Source organism: Manis pentadactyla, chromosome X (assembly GCF_030020395.1).
Source record: "Manis pentadactyla isolate mManPen7 chromosome X, mManPen7.hap1, whole genome shotgun sequence".
NCBI lineage: Eukaryota > Metazoa > Chordata > Mammalia > Pholidota > Manidae > Manis > Manis pentadactyla.
In genome coordinates, this window is record NC_080038.1 from 122,274,574 (window position 1) to 122,294,451 (window position 19,878).

Consider the following 19,878-nt stretch of genomic DNA (forward strand, 5'->3'; position numbering starts at 1 on the left):
AAGACAACAATAAAATTACCTGCACTGTTATTATCATCATCCTGCTCAATGAAGACATGATCTAGAATAAAGCTGAGCAACTCAGACTGCAATGAAGAATCAGGGGTATAAACTAATGGCTCTAACATGTCACGCCCTCCTGACATAATCTGATGGCTGAAGATCATCAAAATATCACACAGAATAGTGAAAGCCTATTAAAAAAAAAAACAGCATGCTTAAACCAAGGTCTTTCATCAACTGCCACAAGTAACTTGTAAATTTAATACAGAAATAGAATGCAACTTTCTATATTTGAAACTTAAGAAAAAATCCATGCTTAGTATTTTCCTAAGATTTTAAAGCTGAGGAGTATTATTTCTGTAACAATGACTACTAACATTTGCATCATGCTTTATAAACTTCGAGTTAACTTCACAAATATTCTTTTCTATTTTTGGTAACTTTAAGTGACTTGTGCAATCTGCTAACACTACTAAAACAAGCAGCCAGGTCTCAACCTCAACTTTTCTAACTCTAAATCTCACTCTATACCATACCATAATGTCTTATCATATACATTCTCAAATATCAAATAACTATAAGCTTAGTACCATTCCTTTCTTCTATAGGAGAAAAAAACTTATATCAAGGAGATGAGTATCCCCTATAAGATCTCTTGAAAGAGAGAGCACGACCTCTATGGTACTTTTTAAGCACTCTCGTTGCCAGTATGTGAGGTGATTAAGCAGAAAAAACATAACCAAGTATGGGCCTATTTACTACTCATTAGGCAAACCTGATACTATCATAATGAACATAATGCTGAAGTCACATCTCAAGAAGCTTCATAAAAACTGTCAGAAGTTTTACATGGAATCAAACACTGGTAAAATTAGTCAGAAAGAACTGGAAAATTTTAATTATCTGTTGGAAACAGATAATGAAATTGAATTGTGGGGTCACAGTGAAGAGGAAATTATATTTAAAGAAAGACTACTGCTAGAAATACATTACACAGAGGACAAAGCAGATCTTAATAATAGTTTAGTCTTTTTGGAACTAACCACATGTACATTTTTCTCTTTATGTTTCTACCGCTTCTTTCAGTGTCTTCTTATTTCACTACTATAGTGGTAATTTATACCTATCAGGACTATTTGAATTTAGTAAAGTTTTTGCAACATACACAGTAAGGATACAAAGTGATAAGCATGGTGATATTTACTAATTAAATTAACTGATAGGTCAAGTGAGCTGACCAGAACATATTCCTGAAAGCTGTTTACAGACACACAAGCTATTTAATGACCAAATAATCCCCAAGGCCTCAAGAACAGATTATACAGGAGGTTACACATGATAACCCATAAAGAAATATCCATTAACACTTTAAAAAATAGGAAATATTAAGCTGAATATCTTGGTGGAATATGAAAATATATCAAATAATATGCTATATATTATTAGGCTTGGATCCATGCATACTTCATTCATTAAAATACTGACTCTTAATTCAATTTACTACCTATAGAGATGTTCCTTTAATCTGAACTGTAGAGATGAAAACTGAAGTTCCAAGTCCTTTATTGCTACAGTTCAAAAATACACACTTAAATATGGAGAGATTTCATGAATATGATAATTATGGCAGTATACTTCATACTTTCACAAGAAAAACAAAAAGCTCAGTAACTGGATTTTGGCCATTTAATATCTTCTAATTTATTTGTGCCCAAGCATATAAATATGGGAGGGAAAAAAGGGAATTGGAAATAATAAGAAAAATCAGATTAACAGTTGAGTATTGAATGTAAATTTTTAGCTATAGAAATCCAAATGTATTTTCATTTAAATTAGTTTTGGTATTTTAAAATAAAATACAAGTGACAAAGAGGAATGAATGACTTTCAGGGCAACTTCAAGAAGAAAACACTCTAAACTGTGACAGTACCCAACATTAACACAAGCTGCAGAAAGTAGCACTTATGATGACTACTGGGGTTCTACCCCAATATGCAAAGGTTAAGCAAGATGAAATGGTCAAAAAACCTTGAAATCACCATATGCATTTTGACTTTATCATTATTAATATTTCTTACTAAATGATTATACAAACATCTTCCCCACAGGAGCATTTAAAAGGCCATTGTGTAAATAAATAAATAAATAAGCTTATCTCCTCTTATTAGGGTATCAGAACTAAATAGTTCTTAATCGCAGGATCAGAATTTATTTTACATATGTGAAACTACCTATATGGCACTGAGTAACTTTGAGGGCAGTGAAGCGATTAAAATTTTTATTTCAAAGTCCACATAAGGAAAAATTACATACATAATCACGGTGAGTGGGAATGTCAACATCTGAAAATATTCTCAGAGATGACAGAACTGCATGGGCCTTTCCTCCCTTAGACATACTTACGATACTTGTTGCTTTCAGAATAAGTAATTTTATACACCTAATTTGTATATATGGGTCTATACCAAATTTGTCATAAACAGTAACAGAATTACTACATTATGAGGGCAATCTATAATACAATTTATGAACTCTAAATTAACAGACAAGCATGATAATTATGGACAGATTTTCTAAATCAGTTCAGATATTTTTTAAGGGTTACTCATAAAAGATTGTTAGCTGTAGTAATTACTAACCTGCTCCTTAACAGTAGTATTCACATTGGTCAGGTAATGCTGACATATCTGACAGAATACCCTCATCTGTTTCTTTAAATGCAGCAAGTCCTCCTTGAAAAAATTTAACATGAACATTGTTAAATATTGTATAAAAAACTCATTCAGTATTTAAGATACTTTAAATTACATAAAACACATTTAAGTATATTAACTCCACTTGCACATTACATTTAAACTTTTCATTATCAGAAAACAAAAACAAATTAGACTTCTTTTTCTAAAAATCTTAAAGAACTGCAGCCTTAAAAATATCAGGTCTTCAATGGACAAAATCCTAAGTGGTCTGGGCCCTTTAAAATGACAAAACTTACATGACTATATACAGCTATCTTTAATAAATCCACTACTTCAGAATGCTTTACGAAAAAAGGTTTATGTTCCATCCTCACTTTGTAATTTGAAGGGCACCCAACTGATGAATGAAATTAATAAAAAAGGGACACTGCATCTTTCATTTCTTATTTGAAGGATACTGATTGTGCTTTTTAAAAACAGAGAGGGACAAAAATCAGTTTTCTGGTGTTACTCCAATTTAAAAAATTAATGCCTTGTAAATTTACATTTTAAAAATGAGCATGTTTCTTGCATTTTTTTCTATTTCTAAATATTTACCAGTTAATTTAAAGTTCATCCACACTAATTAAAGCCTATATAACCTTTAGCCAGCCCATCTTCTGACACTGGATGCCAAATGTTAAGAATATTACTACACATTTGGTACAAATTAAAAACAGATTTAACTTGGAGATCAATTTGGTGAAGATAATCAAGCTTCAGCATAAGTAACTGTATTCCATAACATTCAATTTTACTTTTTCCTCTACTAAAAGTATTATCTTTTTAACAATTTTAATTTTTAACTCAATGTGTTATACTTACATGAGCAATCATATTTGCTAAGACATATGCAGACTCCGATGAAGCAATCACATTTGCTAAAAGTTGTTCCTACTATTAGCTTAATATTGAGCTAAATAAATGTATGTGCTTGACAAAAAGTACACAATTTTAACAATACATTACTTTTTCAAGGAAATATCCATCTGTAGGTATGATAGCATCTTATGCTTAAAAGTTAAAAGCTCAGAAAAATTCTAAGCATTAAAATCATCTGTGGTTTTATACAAAATAAATGTATTATGAAAAGGATTCCTTTTTGAGGAAGACACCTATAAACAACTAATTCTGTAACTTCTAGAAATTGTTTCATATTTATGAAACTGTGCATAAGTATTATTTAAGGCAACATCTACTACTACCAATACAATATTTAAGTTTCAAATTTACAAATGGAAAAGGCAGTACTATTTAGTTCAATTATTAAACACACGCAGGATTATCATTATGGATAAAACTTTAAGAAGTGATTTATCACAAATTTGAAACATCAGTAAAGAGATCCTGAGTATGAGCAAGGTATAAAAAACTAGGGACAGATGGCTTGTTACCAATTTATGTAATCCAATAGCTGTATTTGCTTGTTTCAAAGGCTCTTGGTCATGACTTACAAAATCTGTATTTCTATATGTATTCAACACTTCAGAATAATGTAGAAATCCATAAATTATCCACCTTCTAATGAGAGCAATTTAATTTAAAATCATACCTTGAAACACAGCATATTAATGTTCTTTCACTGACTGTAAACTAAACTACAAACATGACTTTTTAAAGGTACATGTGCTTAAACAGTAGATTAGAAATAAGTAATTGAAGTAACTATTGAAATAATTGGTCTTACTAAGTGTATAAATTTACTAAAAAGTTAAGGACATTTAATCTAATAAAAACTCCACTGAACAACCACAAACCTTAGTAGAGCTGCTTTCAGTTATCTTTGCAAGCTGCCAAAGGATTACATAGTGAGTACACTGAAGTGCGTGAATAACAATCTGCAAAGATAAAAAAAAAGCCAAGGGGATACAGTTAAAACTTTTAAAGTCAAAAGTCTTCATTCTCAAAGTTAAATATGTAACTTGTAAATAAATAAAAACCTGCTCAGGCATGTCTCCATTTTCAATTCCGGTTTTCAATAGTTTGTAATTACAGGCAAACAAATCCCACTTTGAAAGATCATGGGCACTGTGAAAAAGAATTAAATTATATTGAAAAGTTAAGCTTAATCACATCTGTTTTGGACTGGAGTGTTAAAAGAATGCTATTAAAGCTTTTTAACATGAACCCACAGTAAAAAAAGGTGTATTTTTAAGTATGCTAATTGATAATTTGTCAGTCATTCGCCCATTCAAAGCATGATTCTACCAAGTACGTTTTTCACAATAGCACAAGAAATCTAGCAGATAATTTGACGATATTATAACCACAGAACATGAAAGCGGTTTTGATTTTGCTGATTTTAAGAAATCAGAAATTTTAAGATTCAACTTACTTATGAAAAGCAGTGATTCTCTTCAACGTTGACAATACCTGATATGCATCATCCTCATCAGGTTCTTCACCCTACAAATATTAAACAGGATTAATAACCACCAAAGTGAAAAATCTTAGGCTATCACATTGCTGATACCGCCTTGAAAACAAAGAATAACCTAATACATTCAATACCTAGATCTGGCCAACTTTAAAGCAGTAATATGGCTGGAGTAATGAGTCAACACAGAATTCTTATCACAGGTACGTTATGCCCAAGAGAAAAAAACTGAATGACATTCTCCTTTTTTCCTTTAAGTAACCTTGACACAGAACTGTGAAGATATTTACTCTTTCACAGTAATAAATGCATTAGGACAATAAAGAAAAATACATTAGAGGACAAGAAAGAGATCATAAAGATAACACCTAAAGGACAAAACCGAAGTAAATGAAACAGTGCTCAAGAAAGATGTATCAGAACAATCTGGAAATTAATTTGGAAATTAATTTGGAAAACCTCCGAATAAGGACTAGATAATGTTAGTACTTTCTGGGTATCAACTATCCAATTTAAAGTTAACTTACGTTTTAGAAAATTTTATAAGTCTTACTACATGAAACTTACAAATTTTCTGAAACACTATCAAACTTACTCTATAAAACCCCAGAGTCTCTCAAAACATGCTTGTTTTTAAACTTCAGTTTTTCAACAAAGTAATTAAGCTTAATTAATAAACCATTGCTTTATTTTAAATCAATTTGTCCTAATCACAATCATATACAGCCAAGAATAGAGCCATTAAAATTTTTAACTAAGAATGTGATCATGATACGCTGGCAATTTGCACAAACCTCCAATTAAGCAAAACTTAGTAAAGTACGAAATGTTACACACGTAAAAAAAGATTAAAGAAGTAACTGTTTGAAGGAATAAAACAGCAGTAGACTCATAGACACTGAGAAGAGACTAGTGGTTACCAACGGGAAGTGGTTGGGGAGGGTGAGGGGGAGAGAGAAAAGGGGATTAAGGGGCACAATAATTCGCAATCACAATACAGGTCAGTCATGGGGATGGCAGTACAGCACAGAAAATACTGTTAATGACTCCGTAACATCTTACTACGTTGACAAACAATGACTGAACTGGAGAGGGTGAGGAATTGATAATACAGGTAAATGTTGAACCACTGTGTTGTGTATTTAAAACCAACATAAGATTGTGTATAATGTTTCTTTAATTTAAAAAAAGAAAAAATAACCATTAAAAAAAGAACTAGAAATTATGAAGCCCACACGATTTTTTCATTATTAATGACACAAATGATGTGGAAAAGTCTGGATCCCTTAATTTGAGAACTACAACTTCTTGTTTTATGCACATCAATTAAACTGTTCAATCTACATTTCCCGAGAAGATAAAAATCAATAAAAATACAAGTGTATTTGAGTGCCACACTTTAAGCCTCTTTGGAAATTCAACAGAACACAGAACCCCAAAATCAACTGTGGCTGAAACAGCAATTTATCAAGGCTTCATAATATCAAAGATTCTAATTGCCTTTCCTCACCAACAATACCAAAACACTAAGAAATACCTTACTTTTTGAAGCTATGAGGCCACAATTTAGCTCTATTTTTCTGTTCCATTAATTCCTATTTCCTAACAGCCTCCTGTTCAACTAAACCCTGGTAGCTTCCTAGACCTTTCTTTTTTTAATTAGAAAAATCCGAAAGACTTGTTACTTTTGCTTTCACCTTCTCCAGAGTCACAGGTCCTTACCACCTTCTTATTTTGGAGGAGCAGAAATAGTAGCATGATCAATCACAGAATAAAAAGTCTGAATACCTTTTCAATATACTGCTAGGGATCATCACAAGGTAACTGTTGATTAATTCTGTTAGTGAAGGGCAGGGGCCCAACGGACAAAATACTTGTAATATATACCTCTTGTAGGAAGTCTTCAAGAAGTCGGTTAAATTTATCTGCCAACTCATCTATCAGTTGACTTCTTGAAATATCTACTCTGTTGAAGATTGTGAACTCTTCATTACAGAGTGCATGGTAAGTTTTAGAACATGCTTCCAAAACATCTGTATCTGTGTGCTTCTCTACAATATTCCGGATCTGTCGTAATAAGGCATCCAAATGCTGCAAAATCAGAATTTTTTCATTAAAACCAAGGTATGTATGACAGGCACAAAACAAGTGCACTACTATGGTGAAAAGCTTCAAATAACTCTACAATCAGTAGGGCATATATATTTTTCTAATCATGGTACATAACACATGTAATATTTCCTGAACTTACTTCCTAATGAGAATAGTATTACCTATCTCACAGGGCTTTACTGATAATATTAATACATATAAAGAACTTACAATTATTTCTGGAACATAGTGAAAGTATTTAATAGATATTAGCTGCTCTTGTTTTATAATAATTATTATCCAGTTATCCAACCCCAATCTCCATAAGTGATCACAAATATAGTCACAAATATAAAAAATGTAAAAAAAAAATACAATGAGATGAACTAACAACTTTTCTTCAAGGCTTCTAATACACAGAAACATCATACCTTTTCTAATCGTCCTGTGGTATATATTTCCAAATCAAAGTACTGAGGCAACTGCAACAAGTTAGTCACCTTTTCTGCATCTATAGAGTACTTCAAAAAACAAAACACAGTAAAAAAGTCACAAATAATGCTAAGTAAATATAAAATTCTATGTGACATTTCCAAACAAAACCTTTAGTTTCTTAGTAACACTCTGACAGTGACATAAACTTACTTTAGCTAATAATTGAGGAAGGGCCACAGCAAAAAGTTCAGTGATTTTTGTCCTGTCATCCAACTGGGTCTTCTTCTCTTTCGCTGTCAGCACCTAAAGTAACATAACGTCTTTAAGTATTTATTACACCCACTGACAGTGTTAGGGGCAATGTTTAAGTCTGGATACACCAAATAAGTAATAAAACTACATTTTAAATGATGGATACAAAAATTTCTGCTATAAAACTTGAAACCCAAAAGTGACAAAGAGAGTAACTTGCATGTTATGTTTTTAAAGCCACCTAATTAACAAAAAAAAACTTTTAATATCTCGAGAAGCATAACCAATTTCTAATTAGACTAACCAACTCTACCTCTGGATGAATGGAGAAGCAGTTAGAATAGGAAAAGTAATTTAGGAGTTTATATAATACTGGGATTAAAAAGTATTTTAGCCTACTCCAAGCTTTGGGCCATGATCCTTGGATTAGTAATTCTACATGGTAAATTTCCACTAGCAATTAAAACAAAAGAAAACAGAATTCATCACATATCTTAAGTTTCAATATTGTCTGATGAAATTTTATTTTTATACACAAAAATGTATGTAGATGTCACAATATAAAATATTTTTGTTTTACAACCAAGAAATAATTGATTTGTATGTGAACTTTGGAATAACACATTAAAACCTAATCCCAGGAAATAGAAAGCAAACTTATAAATAAACAGACAAGTGCATCATTGGTGCACTACATTCAGTTTTGAAAGCAGGACTGTCAATTGCTACATCTGCTATAGTAACTAACAAAGTATCTTATGGAAGAGTCTCAAATCTCCCAAATTCCTAATGCTTTAATATTTTCTTCTAACATATATTTATAAGCAAAGATCATCTGAAAAATAAAACGTAAGATTAACAAATTTGGATCTATGGTACAAATAAGAATTTTTTAAAAGATACTGTGAAAGGAGAAATAGAACTTAGAATACCAAAAATACATTGGCATACCCTTTTTCCTGTCCCTCTTCCCACAGGAGGGTGACATTCAGCTGCTTGTCTAATGGTACAAAGCATTATTTCAATCAGAGCACTCTCTTGTCTGTCTGTTAGAGCTGGGGGAAAAAATTAGAAAGCGTTAACCTATTTCTTTTCCCTATATGCCACTTATAATTATTATATAACAGTTCTCTCTGCATGTGATAGAATCTGACCTAATATACTAAAAAAAAATCCCCTTACTGTATCACAGAAAGGATCAGACCAAGTTAAGACTTCCTAAACATTACAGATCTGTACATCAATGGTCCACCATTTGTACCAAGAAAATATGAAACACAGATACAAAAAAATATTAAAGAATGTTGACAGTAACTACATCTTTCTACACAGCATATTCATGTGTGTGAAAACAAAATTATTCACAGATTCTCAATTAACACTAAAAGATGAATGGAATAAGAAAATTTTATTTTCAAGACTGTTTAGATGACAAAAATACTTTAATTAAACATCCTTACCTTCCTCTCCACTAAGTGGCTCCTCCAGCAACAAGCTATTCATACATTCCCAGTCTTTCAGCAGCTCAGTAGCACAGTCCCACATGCTATCCACAAGGTATGCTGCATGTTCATGTAACTAGAATTAACAAAAAGCAATGTACTCTTAGACAAATAGCATACTAGCCATTAACTCAAAAGAATGGAAGCTTGTTGGCACAAACTCAAACAGCAATCTGTTTACTGAAGTCAAACAAAAGAAAGGACAGAGAAGACACTGCCTTAGCTTGCTATGTTTAAGTAAACCTTGCTAGGTAGTACCATTAAACATTTCTCACAATAATCACTAAATCATTAACATGAAAAATATTTTTTAAAAAAGTCACATACATGCATATTTGGTGCCTACTTGGACCCAATATTACATAACTCAAGTACTCTCAATTATAAAATATAGTATGGATTTATTTTTACTGAATGGGAGTGGTAAGTTACTTAAAACATAAAATACATGTTTAGTTATCAATTCAATTTCTAAACAAACTACTTCTCCTCATTCTGTGAATCTTAAAACACCCTACAACTTTCCAACTCATTTTAGGGGACAGCATTACCATGTTACCAAAATCTGTCAGAAACATTACAAATGAAAAATATACAGAGCCAATATCCTCTAGGAATATAGAATATACTTTAAAAATTGGCAAACTGAAACCAGCAGTTTTTAAAAAGGATACTATATTACAACTAAGTACGGTTTACCCTAGGAATGCAAGGTTGGCTCAACATTTGAAAAATTAATCAATATGATTCAATACATTAACAAAATAAAACATAGAATAAAGAAAGCAACCATCTTAAGGGATAACAAAAAAAAGATTCAACGGAATTCAACATCTATTCATGATAAAATTTTTCAGCAACAGAAAGGATGGAAGGAAACATATCTTCAATATGCTAATCAGCTATACAATACCTATAACTAACATAATTAATGTTGAAATATTGGATGTTTTTCCCCTAAGATCAGGAACAACCCAAAATATCTACTCTCACCACTTCTACTCAACATTCTATTGGAGGTCCTGGCTAATTAAATAAGACTCAGGAAAAAAATGGCATAAACATAGGAAAGGAAATGAAGAAGTAAAATTATTGTTATTTGCAAATGACTTGATTGTATGTTACAGAAAAACCTAAGGAATCTACTGAAAACTTACTAAAAGAAGTGAATTTAGCAAAGTTACAGATCAGTACAAAACCTGTTATATTTCTTTATACAGAAATATACAGAAAAGTAAAAGGCCCTAACACTGACTCGGTAATACATAATATGAACACCACAAATGTACATTAGGCCCTTTCAAAGTCTAGTTCTCAGGCAGGTTTTCAGACTCAGGGAATCCTAAAAGAGCAGATATTAAATATAAGTCATATCTACAACAATAATAGGTACCAAATACTGAAAACTGACAAAGTGCTAGGTCAGATTTAAGAGTTTTACATGGATTATTATTGTTGTTACCTAAGAAAATTAGATTAAGTTAACTAAACTGAGGTCATACAAATAATAATAAATAGAAAAGCCCAATTTATCTTCATGTCTTTTATCTCACTCCAAAATTCATGCTCTTAGCATGATAAATCCTATTATTTGAACAACCTACTTAAAGAAGAAAGTTTTTTTTTTATTTTGCAGATGGCTACAACTCTATTCTACTCGACATACACTGTAATATGTGGGGGGATTTTAAGATGTACATCATTTTAACCCTATCTCCAAATTATTTGAACCTAAGTATAAAATGAACATCAACTAACCTCACTTTCCAGGAAGAAAAAAACCAATGTCTTAACAAGGTTGGCATTTGGACCTTGTCGTCCCCTTCTTTTCATCATTCCATCCTCCTCTGGATCTCTACGACTGAAGAGCCTATGATCAACACAAAATATTTACTTTTAAAACAAAACATGAAACTTTCTAATGAAAACAAAACGCTGATTCCATATTTAAGAATCTAACAAAGGAGTAAATGGGAGCTTGTAGGTACAATTTTGTCCAACATTATACCCATGTAAATAATTATTAAGAACTTTTCATTTCACACATGATGGTACTTCAAAGTCCTCTTAAACTAACTTCTCAAGTTAACTTGACTAAGTTGTGAATTATTTCTTTTTAAAAACCTTACTGCATTTTTTATGCAACCAATTCCTTTCACAGATGTATTGCAGCGCATAAGCTGTACCACTTATGCACAGAAACCTACAATAAATATTCTTCGCTTTAAAAGTGAACATGGTGCCTCATATCAAAAATTAACGAGTATCATAATTCTTGTGGTAAAGATACCTCAAGATAAATGCTGGGCATAGAAGCCACAGGGCATAAATCTGCAAAGAAGTAAAAAGCTAACCTTTTCAAACAATATTGCTTCTCTCTCACTTACCAACTTTACATTTCCCTGTATGGCCCCGGAAGATGACTGGTTAGCCAGAGACGGGTAAGATTCCTCAAGGGAGGAACAACCTAACACAGGCACAGTTGCAGGGGGGCCATCAGGTGAGAAATTGGGGATCAACAGAGGGGAGGCTTAGAACCTCACCCCCCCTGTTTTGAGAGAAATCTTCTACATCCGTGGATGTTTTGTTGCCCTTGTCTAGCTTGGGTTAATACTTAGTCTATAGGCACAGACCTGATCATCTACATTTGCCCTCTTACAACACTAAATTATGTTTTCTACCTTTATCTTGCATCTACCTACCACTTCAGCATTTTATTAAATAATAATAATAATAATAATAATAATAATGGAGAAATGTGGGATTCATATAAATCAAGTATAAAAATCAAATGAATAATCATATCTGACTTGATTGTTTATAGTTTATGATGCGTGATCAAAACTGAAAGTTTCTGTGATATGACTGCCCTTGCACTGTTCACCATGTAAGAACTTATTCACTATGTAAGACCTTGTTCACCATGTAAGGACTTGTTCGTTATGCTTCAGAAGATTGGAGACTGTTGAGAATTAGGCTTGGGGTTAATTAATGATTCTGCATTGAGTCCCCTATACAGAATTTTATTGTTGTTAACAACCATTTGATCAATAAATATGAGAGATGCCCTCTCAAAAAAAAAAAGTGAACATGTATTTTCCTTCTATCCTTCTTGCACAATTATCCCCAAGTCTGAACTTAGTGACCTCTTTCTATGGACATCACAGTCATTTTTCCTTCTAAACAACAAAACAGAACTATTGCTGCATTACAAAGAATAGGAAACTGTACTTCAAATGTTTTACATCATGTACTCTTTCTAATAAATCCATCAACCCAAACTGCACATTTTAATAAAATCTTACAAAAATACAGTTTAGTCCATAAGGTTGAAATTGCTCTCTTTAAAAGTCATTACAGAGAGAGTAGCCAAGATGGCGGCGTGAGTAGAGCAGCAGCAATCTCCTCCCAAAACCACATATATTTTTGAAAATACAACAAATACAACTCTTCGTAAAAGACAGACTACATGCACACCTGCGAGAACCCAGCGCCTCGCGAATGGGGTAAGATACAAGCTGCGGCCCGACGGGACCTGAGTGCCCCTCACCCCAGCTCCCGGTGGGAGGACAGGAGTGGGAGCGGGGAGGGAGAGGGAGCCCAGGACTGCTAAATAGCCAGCCCTAGCCATCCGCACCAGAGGGAGGACACAGCGCGTGCGTGGGGTGCTAGAAACTAGGGAAACAGGACAGTAAGACTTATGAGCGGGTCCCCGCAGCTGGCGCCCCCGGGACAAAGAAAAGCAAGTGCTTTTTGAAAGTCTTAAAGGGACAGGGACCCCACAGCTGGATGGAAGCATCCAGGGACACTTAGCCCAGCAGCTGGGAATCCTGGGAAACTCTGGGCATTCTAACCCCCTGGGCAGCAGGGCAGCTTGGAGGCCCCTCATGAACATAAACAGCCTCCTGGCCATTTCACCTCCAACGTGGCTCCGCCATATTGGAGCAGCAGCCCGATGCAGGCCACACCCACAGCAACCGTGGAACTAAACTCCATAGCAGCTGGGCAAAAATCAGAAGCCCAGTCTGCACGCAGCTGTCCAGCACAAGCCACTAGAGGTCGCTGTGCTCCCAGGAGAGGTAGGCCACAAACCAGCAAGAAGGGATGTTCTCCCAGCTGTCCGCGCCAGCTCCGCAAACTATCTCTATTGCCATGAAAAGGCAGAATCTGAGACAGACAAAAATCACGAAGTCAACACCTGAGAAGGAGATCGACCTAACCAGTCTTCCTGAAAAAGAATTCAAAATAAGAACCATAAACATGAGGACGGAGATGCAGAGAAATATACAAGAGTTAAGGGATGACATCCAGAGGGAGATTACAGAAGTGAAACAAACTCTGAAAGGATATATAAGCAGAATGGATAAGATGCAAGAGGCCATTGATGGAACAGAAACCAGAGAACACGAATGCATAGAAGCTGATGCAGAGAGAGATAAAAGGATCTCCAGGAATGAAACAATATTAAGAGAACTGTGTGACCAGTACAAAAGGAACAATATCCGCACAGGGGTACCAGAAGAAGAAGAGAGAGAAAAAGGGATAGAAAGGGTCTTTGAAGCAATAATTGTTGAGAACTTCCCCAAACTGGGGGAGGAAATAGTTGCTCAGACTACAGAGGCACACAGAACTCCCAACAAAAGGGACCCAAAGAGGACAACACCAAGACACATAATAATTAAAATGGCAAAGATCAAGGACAAGGACAGAGTATTAAAGGCAGCCAGAGAGAGAAAAAAGATAATCTACAAAGGAAAACCCATCAGGCTATCATCAGACTTCTCAACAGAAACCTTACAGGCCAGAAGAGAATGGCATAATATATTTAATGCAATCAAACGGAAGGGCCTTGAACCAAGGATACTGTATCCAGCACGATTATCATTTAAATATGAAAGAGGGATTAAACAATTCCCAGACAAGCAAAAGTTGAGGGAATTTGTCTCCCACAAACCACCTCTACAGGGTATTTTAGAGGGACTGCTCTAGATGGGAGCACTCCTAAAAAGAGCACAGAACAAAACACCCAACATATGAAGAACGGAGGAGGAGGAATAAGAAGGGAGAGAAATAAAGAATCATCAGACTGTGTTTATAATAGCTCAGTAAGCAAGTTAAGTTGGACAGTAAGGTAGTAAAGAAGCTAACCTTGAACCTTTGGTAACCACGAATCTAAAGCCTGCAATGGCAATAAGTATATATCCTTCAATAATCACCCTAAATGTAAATGGAATGAATGCACCAATCAAAAGAAACAGAGTAATAGAATGGATAAAAAAGCAAGACCCATCTATATGCTGCTTTCAAGAGACTCACCTCAAACCCAAAGACATGAACAGATTAAAAGTCAAGGGATGGAAAAAGATATTTCATACAAACGGGGAAAAAAAAGCAGGTGCTGCAATACTAGTATAAGACAAAATAGACTTCAAAACAAAGAAAGTAACAAGAGATAAAGAAGGACATTACATAATGATAAAGGGCTCAGTCAAACAAGAGGATATTACCATTATAAATATATATGCACCCAATACAGGAGCACCAATATATGTGAAACAAATACTAACAGAATTAAAGGAGGAAATAGAATGCAATGCATTCATTTTGGGAGACTTTAACACACCACTCACTCCAAAGGACTGATCCACCAGACAGAAAATAAGTAAGGACACAGAGGCACTGAACAACACACTAGAACAGAGGGATCTAATATTCATCTATACAACTCTACATCCAAAAGCAACAGGATACACATTCTTCTCAAGTGCACATGGAACACTCTCCAGAATAGACCACATACTAGGCCACAAAAAGAGCCTCAGTAAATACCAAAAGGTTGAAATCCTACCAACCAACTTTTCAGACCACAAAGGTATAAAACTAGAAATAAATTGTACCAAGAAAGCAAAAAGGCTCACAAACACATGGAGGCTAAACAACACGCTCCTAAATAATCAATGGATCAATGACCAAATCAAAATGGAGATCCAGCAATATATGGAAACAAATGACAACAACACCACCACAAAGGCCCAACTTCTGTGGGACACAGCAAAAGCAGTCTTAAGAGGAAAGTATATGGCAATCCAGGCATATTTAAAGAAGGAAGAACAATCCCAAATGAATAGTCCAATGTCACAATTATAGAAATTGGGAAAAGAAGAACAAATGAGGCCTAAGATCAGCAGAAGGAGGGACATAATAAAGATCAGAGAAGAAATAAATAAAATTGAGAAGAATAAAACAATAGAAAAAAAAATCAATAAAACCAAGAGCTGGTTCTTCGAGAAAATAAACAAAATAGATAAGCCTCTAGCCAGACTTATTAAGAGAAAAAGAGAGTCAACACACATCAACAGAATCAGAAACGAGAAAGGAAAAATCACGACGGACCCCACAGAAATACAAAGAATTATTAGAGAATACTATGAAAACCTATATGTTAACAAGCTGGGAAACCTAGGAGAAATGGACAACTTCCTAGAAAAATACAACCTTCCAAGACTGACCCAGAAAGAAACAGAAAATCTAAACAGACCAATTACCAGCAACGAAATTGAAGTGGTAATCAAAAAACTACCCAAAAACAAAACCCCCGGGTCAGATGGATTTACCTCAGAATTTTATCAGACATACAGAGAAGACATAATACCCATTCTCCTTAAAGTTTTCCAAAAATAGAAGAGGAGGGAATACTCCCAAACTCATTCTATGAAGCCAACATCACCCTAATACCAAAACCAGGCAAATACCCCAGCAAAAAAGAAAACTACAGACCAATATCCCTGATGAACGTAGATGCAAAAATACTCAACAAAATATTAGCAAACCGAATTAAAAAATACATCAACAGGATCATACACCATGACCTAGTGGGATTCATCCCAGGGTTGCAAGAATGGTACAACATTTGAAAATCCATCAACATCATCTACCACATCAACAAAAAGGACAAAAATCACATGATCATCTCCATAGATGCTGAAAAAACATCCAACAAAATTCAACATCCATTCATGATAAAAACTCTCAACAAAATGGGTATAGAGGGCAAGTACCTCAACATAATAAAGGCCATATATGGTAAGCTCACAGCCAACATCATACTGAACAAGGAGAGGCTGAAAGCTTTTCCTCTGAGATAGGGAACAAGACAGGGATGCCTCTCTCCCCACTGTTATTCAACATAGTACTGGAGGTCCTAGCCACGGCAATCAGACAAAACAAAGAAATACAAGGAATCCAGATTGGTAAAGAAGTCAAACTGTCACTATATGCAAATGACATGATATTGTACATAAAAAACCCTAAAGACTTCACTCCGAAATTACTAGAGCTAATACCGGAATTCAGCAAAGTTGCAGGATACAAAATTAACCCACAGATATCTGTGGCTTTCCTATACACTAACAATGAACTAATAGAAAGAGAAATCAGGAAAACAATTCCATTCACAATAGCATCAAAAAGAATAAAATACCTAGGAATAAACCTAACCAAGGAAGTAAAAGACCTATACCCTGAAAACTACAAGACACTCTTAAGAGAAATTAAAGAGGACACTAACAAATGGAAACTCATCCCATGCTCTTGGCTAGGAAGAATTAATATCGTCAAAACGGCCATCCTGCCCAAAGCAATATACAGATTTGATGCAATCCCTATCAAATTACCAACAACATTCTCCAATGAACTGGAACAAATAGTTCAAAAATTCATATGGAACCACCAAGGACCCCAAATAGCCAACGCAATCCTGAGAAGGAAGAATAAAGTGGGAGGGATCTCGCTCCCCAACTTCAAGCTCTACTACAAAGCCACAGTAATCAAGACAATTTGGTACTGGCACAAGAACAGAGCCACAGACCAGTGGAACAGAATAGAGACTCCAAACATTAACCCAAACACATATGGCCAATTAATACACAATAAAGGAGCCATGGACATACAATGGGGAAATAACAGTCTCTTCAACAGATGGTGCTGGCAAAACTGGACAGCTATATGTAAGAGAATGAAACTGGATCACTGTCTAACCCCATACACAAAAGTAAATTCAAAATGGATCAAAGACCTCAATGTAAGTAATGAAACCATAAAACTCTTAGAAAAAATCATAGGCAAAAATCTCTTAGACATAAACATGAGTGACCTCTTCTTGAACATATCTCCCCGGGCAAGTGAAACAAAAGCAAAAATGAACAAGTGGGACTGTATCAAGCTAAAATGCTTCTGTACAGCAAAGGACACCATCAATAAAACAAAAAGGTATCCTACAGTATGGGAGAATATACTCATAAATGACAGATCCAATAAAGGGTTGACATCCAAAATATATAAAGAGCTCACACACCTCAACAAACAAAAAGCAAATAATCCAATTAAAAAATGGGCAGAGGAGCTGAATAGACAGTTCTCTAAAGAAGAAATTCAGATGGCCAACAGATGAAAAGATGCTCCACATCACTTGTCATCAGAGAAATGCAAATTAAAAACACAATGATACATCACCTCACACCAATAATGATCGCCATCATGGCAAAGACAGACAACCACAAACGTTGGCGAAGTTGTGGAGAAAAGGGAACCCTCCTACACTGCTGGTGGGAATGTAAATTAGTTCAACCATTGTGGGAAGCAGTATGGAGGTTCCTCAAAATGCTTAAAATAGAAAACCATTTGACCCAGGAATTCCACTTCTAAGAATTTACCCTAAGAATGCAGCACTCCAGTTTGAAAAAGACAGATGCACCCCTATGTTTATCACTGCACTATTTACAATTGTCAAGATATGGAAGCAACCTAAATGTCCATCAGTAGATGAATGGATAAAGAAGATGTGGTACATATACACAATGGAATATTACTCAGCCATAAGAAAAAAACAGATCCTACCATTTGCAACAACATGGATGGAGCTAGAGGGTATTATGCTCAGTGAAATAAGCCAAGCGGAGAAAGACAAGTACCAAATGATTTCACTCATATGTGGAGTATAAGAAAAAAGGAAAACTGAAGGAACAAAGAGCAGCAGAATCACAGAACCGAAGAATGGACTAACAGTTACCAAAGGGAAAGGGACTGGGGAGGATGGGTGGGAAGGGTGGGATAAGGGCGGGAAAAAGAAAGAGGGCATTAAGATTAGCATGTATAGCGTGGCGGGCGGGGGGGGGGGGGGTACACGGGGAGGGCTGTGCAACACAGCGAAGACATGTAGTGATTTTACAGTATCTTACTACGCTGATGGACAGTGACTGTGAAGGGGTATGTGGGGGGGACTTGGTGAAGGGGGGAGCCTAGTAAACATAATGTCCTTCATGTAATTGTAAATTAATTTTATTTATATATTTATATATATATGAATGAATGAATAAACAAACAAATATATAAATAAATGGGAAAAACAAAGCAGCAAGGCTTCAAGAATGTCCCTACAAGATTAATGATCTGTATGTGTAAAGGAAACTATTAAGAAAATCTGGTTGTTATATATTACTTTAAAAACAACAACATCTGTAGCCTAAACAAAAATCCCCTTCTTTCATCATGGAAAATTACAATAGTTCTCTAAACACTAAAAAAAAAGATAAAACAGAATTCTTGGGATAGGCCTCAGAGTCCGCATGGTCAGAGTCAGACCCTCTAAGAGTTCCATGTCAGAAGCTGGAATTTGAGGGACTGGAAATTGGTATGCAGGTTTTGGTTAGATATGAAGAATAGAGGAAAATGTTAAAGAGAACAAGAGGAGATTTCAGACTTTCTCATGAGAAGTCAACTGTGAGCCCTTGTTCCTTGATAAATTCAGTTTTTCTGTTTCAAGATTTCTGTTTCAGTAAGTGACAATGTTTTTCAGTCACTATTTAGGATAAATCAACTAAAGGTAGAACACAAAAAACAAAAAAGCATAATGAACAAAATAGCAGAAGACTCATAGACACTGAGAAGGGACTGGTGGCTACGATGAGGGAGGGTTTGGGGTGGGTGGCTGGGGAGCATGAGGGGGATAAAGGAGAATAAAAATTCTCAATCATAATATAAGTTGGTCACGGGGATGGTAGTACAGCATGGAGAATATAGTCAGTGATTTTATAACATCTTCCTATGTTGACAAATAATAACGGCACTAGTTGGGGTGACGATTTAATAATGTGGTAACTGTTCAGCCACTGTGATATATACTTGAAACCAATGTAAGACTATGCATCAACTATACGTCAATAAAAAAATAAAAGTCACTACATAACATTTGCTGATATTTTCTGTGATCAGATATTTACATTGCTATCCATACTACATAATCAAGGTTTTAAATAGCACATAAAAGTAAAGAGACTAGGATTCTTGGGATTCTTATGTCAAACTATTATCAAATACTTGAAGCAAAACCTTTTAATATTGTATAAAGCAAAGCAATAACAGTCTTAAGACTAAATATTATAGTACAGGCAATATTTGGAAGTTGACATCAAAAGAAAGAGTGAAA

General features: G+C 34.8%; 1 protein-coding gene across 6 annotated transcripts in view; it reads right to left on the reverse strand.

Moving 5' to 3' along the window:
• STAG2 (STAG2 cohesin complex component) overlaps positions 1–19,878 on the reverse strand; it is a 141,860-nt gene that overhangs the window by 40,712 nt on the left and 81,270 nt on the right. For all 6 annotated transcript variants that reach the window (XM_036880838.2, XM_036880836.2, XM_036880835.2 and 3 more), the window contains exons 14-24: positions 11,154–11,265; positions 9,354–9,471; positions 8,845–8,948; positions 7,852–7,944; positions 7,638–7,727; positions 7,003–7,206; positions 5,074–5,144; positions 4,679–4,766; positions 4,496–4,576; positions 2,643–2,735; positions 20–194 (exon numbers count right to left, since the gene is read on the reverse strand). In XM_036880838.2, coding sequence (XP_036736733.1) covers positions 20–194; positions 2,643–2,735; positions 4,496–4,576; positions 4,679–4,766; positions 5,074–5,144; positions 7,003–7,206; positions 7,638–7,727; positions 7,852–7,944; positions 8,845–8,948; positions 9,354–9,471; positions 11,154–11,265 — 1,229 coding nt within the window. The remainder of the gene's footprint in view (positions 1–19; positions 195–2,642; positions 2,736–4,495; positions 4,577–4,678; positions 4,767–5,073; positions 5,145–7,002; positions 7,207–7,637; positions 7,728–7,851; positions 7,945–8,844; positions 8,949–9,353; positions 9,472–11,153; positions 11,266–19,878) is intronic.